Source organism: Scyliorhinus canicula, chromosome 11 (assembly GCF_902713615.1).
Source record: "Scyliorhinus canicula chromosome 11, sScyCan1.1, whole genome shotgun sequence".
NCBI classification, from domain to species: Eukaryota; Metazoa; Chordata; class Chondrichthyes; order Carcharhiniformes; family Scyliorhinidae; genus Scyliorhinus; species Scyliorhinus canicula.
The window spans coordinates 154,668,195-154,674,194 of NC_052156.1; the positions used below are offsets into that span (position 1 = coordinate 154,668,195).

A 6,000-nucleotide genomic window follows, 5' to 3' on the forward strand; every position below is an offset into this window, starting at 1 on the left:
TTCCACATTGGTGCAAACTTTTCTGTTTATTTTTTATTTTATTGATTCGTTCATGGGAAGCAGTCACCATGGGCACGGTCAGCATTTCTTACCCATCCCTAATTGCCTTTGAGAAGGTGGCACAGGCCCAATGCTGTCAGGATGCCGCCAAATTTTGACCAGCGCTGGTGAGGAAACTGCGATATTGTTCCAACATGGGACTTGAAGGGAATGTTGCCCGGCGGTGGAGTTCCAAGGCACCCACAGCCCTTGTCCTTCTGGGCGTGGCCTCAGGGCGCTGTCAAAGGAGCCTTGGCCAGCTGCCACAGATCATTTTGGGCCTGGAGCACATTGTCGCCACTCTGCATCGGTGGCGCGGGGAGTGAATGTTTAAGGTAGTCGATGGGATGCCAATCAAGTCGACTCTTTGTCCTGGATGGTGGCTAGCTTCTTGAATGTTCTGGGAGCTACAATCTTCCGGGCAAATGTGCGAAGAAGCAATTTATGAAAATTATTTCAACCACCGTATCCCTTGTTCAGGATTTTCTGAACAGAGAGGAGAGTTGTTCCTCATGTACAGTTTCAATCCCCTTCACTTCAAATATCTCTGTCAGATTATTCCTGAACCTCCTCATCACAAGGGGAAATTATTTGAATTTACTGAGGGTTTTTATCCCTACATTATTAGTACCATACTGGTGAATCACCACCAGACTTTGACCAAAGCGAGGAATCCTTTCCTAAAATGGGACCACCAAAACTAAATATAATATTCCCCAGCATTCTGTTCAATATTCCTCTTGCTTTAGGGCAGACTTGTGCAACCTTTTCTTCTGGGGAGTCAAATTTCATACTTTTCCTCACTCAAGGGACCAATGAGCAAATTTGAAAAGGATAATGTTTGGCACAAAGTAAACGTGCATTTCAAAATGAAGATTGAGGTTTGTAAAGAATCAACTTGCTGAGCAAAAAATACCGAATAATGACAAAGATTGATGAGTATTAGAGTCAATGGGATGAGTGTGTGAATTTCCAGCTCACTCCCAGACTGAGGGTGCTCACGCTCGCTCACACACTCACTCGCTCATCATCATTCACCCTACACTCCCTCTTCCAGCGCTATCTACCCCCGCATTCCCCCCCACCGAGCTCTCTACCCCCCGCACTCCCTACCCCCCGCACTCCCTACCCCCCGCACTCCCTACACCCCGACCCCTCACACACCCTAACCCCCAACACTCCCTACCCCCCGACACTCCCTACCCCCCACACTCCCTACCCCCCCCCGACCCTCCACACACCCTAACCCCCACACTCCCTACCCCCCCCACACTCCCTACCCCCCGACCCCCACACGCCCTACCCCCCAACACTCCCAATCCCCCGACACTCCCTATCCCCGACCCCCCACACGCCCTACCACCCCACACTCCCTACCCCGCACACTCCATACCCCCCGACCCCACCACACTCCCTCCTCCAACGCTATCTCCCCCCCCCGCATTTCCCCCCCACCGAGCTCCCTGACCCCCCACACACCCTACCCCCCCCACACACCCTACCCCCCACACTCCCTACCTCCCCACACTCCCTACCCCCCCACACTCCCTACCCCCCACACTCCCTACCCCCCCACACTCCCTATCCCCCACACTCCCTACCCCCCCACACTCCCTACCCCCCCACACTCCCTACCCCCCACACTCCCTACCCCCCCCACACTCCCTACCCCCCACACTCCCTACCCCGTGACACTCCCTACCCCCCCACAATCCCTACCACTGACCCCCCACACACCCTACCCCCCCACACTCCCTACCCCCCACACACCCGACCTCCCACACACCCCCCCAACACTCCCTACCCCAGACACTCCCTACCCCCCACACTCCCTACCCCCCGACCCCCACACGCCCTACCCCCCACACTCCCTACCCCCCCACACTCCCTACCCCCCTGATCCCCTACCCCCCTGACCCCCCACACACCCTACCCCCCTACTCCCTACCCCCCACACTCCCTACCCCCCACACTCCCTACCCCCCCACACTCCCTACCCCCCCCACACTCCCTACCCCCCCACACTCCCTACCCCCCGCACACTCCCTACCCCCCGATCCCCCACACTCCCTACCCCCCACACTCCCTACCCCCCACACTCCCTACCCCCCACACTCCCTACCCCCCACACTCCCTACCCCCCACACTCCCTACCCCCCACACACCCTACCCCCCACACTCCCTACCCCCCACACTCCCTACCCCCCACACTCCCTACCCCCCACACTCCCTACCCCCCACACTCCCTACCCCCCACACTCCCTACCCCCCACACTCCCTACCCCCCACACTCCCTACCCCCCACACTCCCTACCCCCCACACTCCCTACCCCCCACACTCCCTACCCCCCACACTCCCTACCCCCCACACTCCCTACCCCCCACACTCCCTACCCCCCACACTCCCTACCCCCCACACTCCCTACCCACCACACTCCCTACCCCCCACACTCCCTACCCCCACACTCCCTACCCCCACACTCCCTACCCCCCACACTCCCTACCCCCCACACTCCCTACCCCCCACACTCCCTACCCCCCACACTCCCTACCCCCCCACACTCCCTACCCCCCCCACACTCCCTACCCCCCCCACACTCCCTACCCCCCCACACTCCCTACCCCCCCGCACTCCCTACCCCCCCACACTCCCTACCCCCCACACTCCCTACCCCCCACACTCCCTACCCCCCACACTCCCTACCCCCCACACTCCCTACCCCCCACACTCCCTACCCCCCACACTCCCTACCCCCCCACACTCCCTACCCCCCCACACTCCCTACCCCCCCACACTCCCTACCCCCCCACACTCCCTACCCCCCCACACTCCCTACCCCCCACACTCCCTACGCACCGACCCCCCCACACTCCCTCCTCCAACGCTATCTCCCTCCGCATTTCCCCCCCCCACCGAGCTCCCTACCCCCCACACTCCCTGACACCCCCCCACACTCCCTACCCCCCCACACTCCCTACCCCCCCCACACTCCCTACCCCCCCACACTCCCTACCCCCCCACACTCCCTACCCCCCACACTCCCTACCCCCCACACTCCCTACCCCCCACACTCCCTACCCCCCACACTCCCTACCCCCCCACACTCCCTACCCCCCCACACTCCCTACCCCCCACACTCCCTACGCACCGACCCCCCCACACTCCCTCCTCCAACGCTATCTCCCTCCGCATTTCCCCCCCCCACCGAGCTCCCTACCCCCCACACTCCCTGACACCCCCCCACACTCCCTACCCCGCGACACTCCCTACCCCCCCCCCCCACAATCCCTACCCCCCCCCCCCCCGGTCCCCCACACACCCTACCCCCCCACACTCCCTACCCCCCCACACTCCCTACCCCCCTCCCACACTCCCTACCCCCCCCCACACTCCCTACCCCCGACCCCCCACACACCCTACCCCCCCCACACTCCCTACCCCCCGACCCCCCCACACACCCTACCCCCCACACTCCCTACCCCCCGCACTCCCTACCCCCCCCCCCACACTCCCTACCCTCCCCACACCCTACCTATCTCAATCCCTCCCCTCGTGGTCGCACCCCCTGCCCTCCCTCCCCTTGCGTTCTTCCCCTGCGCACCCTCTTTCCGCGTTCCCTCCCCATCACGCTCTCTCTCCCCATCATGCCCTCTGCCTCCCCATCACACCCTCTCTCTCCCCATCACGCCCTCTCTCTCCCCATCACGCCCTCTCTCTCCCCATCACGCTCTCTTTCTCCCCATCACACCCTCTCCCTACCCATCACGCTCTCTCTCTCCCCATCACGCCCTCTCTCTCCCCATCACGCCCTCTCTCCCCATCACGCCCTCTCTCTCCCCATCACGCCCTCTCTCTCCCCATCACGCCCTCTCTCTCCCCATCACGCCCTCTCTCTCCCCATCACGCCCTCTCTCTCCCCATCACGCCCTCTCTCCCCATCACGCCCTCTCTCTCCCCATCACGCCCTCTCTCTCCCCATCACGCCCTCTCTCTCCCCATCATGCCCTCTCTCCCCATCACGCTCTCTCTCTCCCCATCACGCCCTCTCTCTCCCCATCACGCTCTCTCTCTCCCCATCACGCTCTCTCTCTCCCCATCACGCCCTCTGTCTCCCCATCACGCCCTCTGTCTCCCCATCGCGCCCTCTCTCTCCCCATCACGCTCTCTCTCTCCCCATCACGCCCTCTCTCTCCCCATCACGCCCTCTCTCCCCATCACGCCCTCTCTCTCCCCATCACGCTCTCTCTCTCCCCATCACGCTCTCTCTCTCCCCATCACGCTCTCTCTCTCCCCATCACGCTCTCTCTCTCCCCATCACGCTCTCTCTCTCCCCATCACGCTCTCTCTCTCCCCATCACGCTCTCTCTCTCCCCATCACGCTCTCTCTCTCCCCATCACGCTCTCTCTCTCCCCATCACGCTCTCTCTCTCCCCATCACGCCCTCTGTCTCCCCATCACGCCCTCTCTCTCCCCATCACGGCCTCTCTCTCCCCATCACGCCCTCTCTCTCCCCATCACGCTCTCTCTCTCCCCATCACACCCTCTCTCTCCCCATCATGCTCTCTCTCTCTCCCCCCCCATCACACACACTGTCTCACTCGAGTGCCATAGGACTCTGTTCCTTCTCCTTCATGCTCTAATCCAGTGTGCCTGACCCAACTCTGGATTCCCGGTGAATTGTTCTCCTAGCTGCCTGTGCTCCGCGGGCCCGTCACCTCCCTGCACTTTGCTCCTGGCCCTCCGATCCCTGAGCCCCACTCATTGGCTCCCTGGGCCGCGTCTGTAAGAAGATGCCAATCAGCTTAGTGAGAACTGTGAAACATTTGCTCGGTGAATGTGCTACATTTATCAAAGTTTATTATGTTATTGGAAACATAGAGAGGGCAATAGACTGGAAGTGAGTGCAGCCCCGAAAAATCAATCAATTGGTTCCAAACTGCATGAAAACCTTTGATCGTGTGTTCTTTTCCTGTTTATAATCGTGTGTTTTTCTTTCTGACTTTAGAGCCTTCTCGGCAAAGGAGGTTAAAACAATTTGTCAGCCCGTCAAAAAGACCTCATCGTCAACTTCAACAACAGAACATCTTTCAGAAGCAGCCAAAGACGCTCAACTAAGCATCGGGACAACATGGGAAAGAGGAAACAAAAGGCCATTGTCACCACGGCAACAGCAGCAGCACGCACCCTAATTTAATCAGTGGGGATATATATGTTCAGCAGGGTTGTGAATGTCTTAACAACCTGTCAAGCTTTATAGTCCCACCAGAAAAATGTTCAGCTTTTCTGTAATTGTTCTGTCCTCTGACATTAAATTGAATATTTTTGTTTTGTTTTGTATGAGGCCTTTTGAAACACTCTAACAATAATGCAATTAAATTTTGTCTTTCAAAGATCAAAATGCAGCATTCTTGCCCTGAAGCGCTGTGGTTCTGATAATTGTGTCTGGGTATTTGATATACAATATGCCTGGAGGTTGTTTTATGTGTATAACTGAACATCGTCGAGTTCAACAGCGTTTTATTCCTGAAGTCTATTGGGGATCGGTCTACCAGGCAGCTTTTGGACATTGTGATTTTGTTGGACTGAACGAGCGTCAGTCCATCATGTCTCGTGCCACGTTTGAACTGCTCATCTCACAGCTCAAATCGAGAATGGACACAAAAACATAAGAACTAGGAGCAGGAGTAGGCCATCTGGCCCCTCGAGCCTGCTCCGCCATTCAATGAGATCATGGCTGGTCTTTTGTGGACTCAGCTCCACTTTCCGGCCCGAACACCATAACCCCTTAATCCCTTTATTCTTCAAAAAACTATCTATCTTTATCTTGAATACATTTAATGAAGGAGCCTCAACTGCTTCACTGGGCAAGGAATTCCTTAGATTCACAACCCTTTGGGTGAAGAAGTTCCTCCTAAGCTCAGTCCTAAATCTACTTCCCCTTATTTTGAGGCTATGCCCCC

The 6,000-nt window shown here is 58.2% G+C and overlaps 1 protein-coding gene across 2 annotated transcripts in view; it reads left to right on the forward strand.

Annotated features, from left to right (window-relative positions):
- Positions 1-5,438, forward strand: part of chchd3a (coiled-coil-helix-coiled-coil-helix domain containing 3a) — a 320,225-nt gene extending 314,787 nt beyond the window's left edge. For both annotated transcript variants that reach the window (XM_038811813.1, XM_038811814.1), the window contains one exon: positions 5,046-5,438. In XM_038811813.1, the coding sequence (XP_038667741.1) occupies positions 5,046-5,069 (24 nt within the window). In that variant the 3' untranslated portion in view covers positions 5,070-5,438. The remainder of the gene's footprint in view (positions 1-5,045) is intronic.
- Positions 5,439-6,000: the final 562 nt, after the last annotated feature.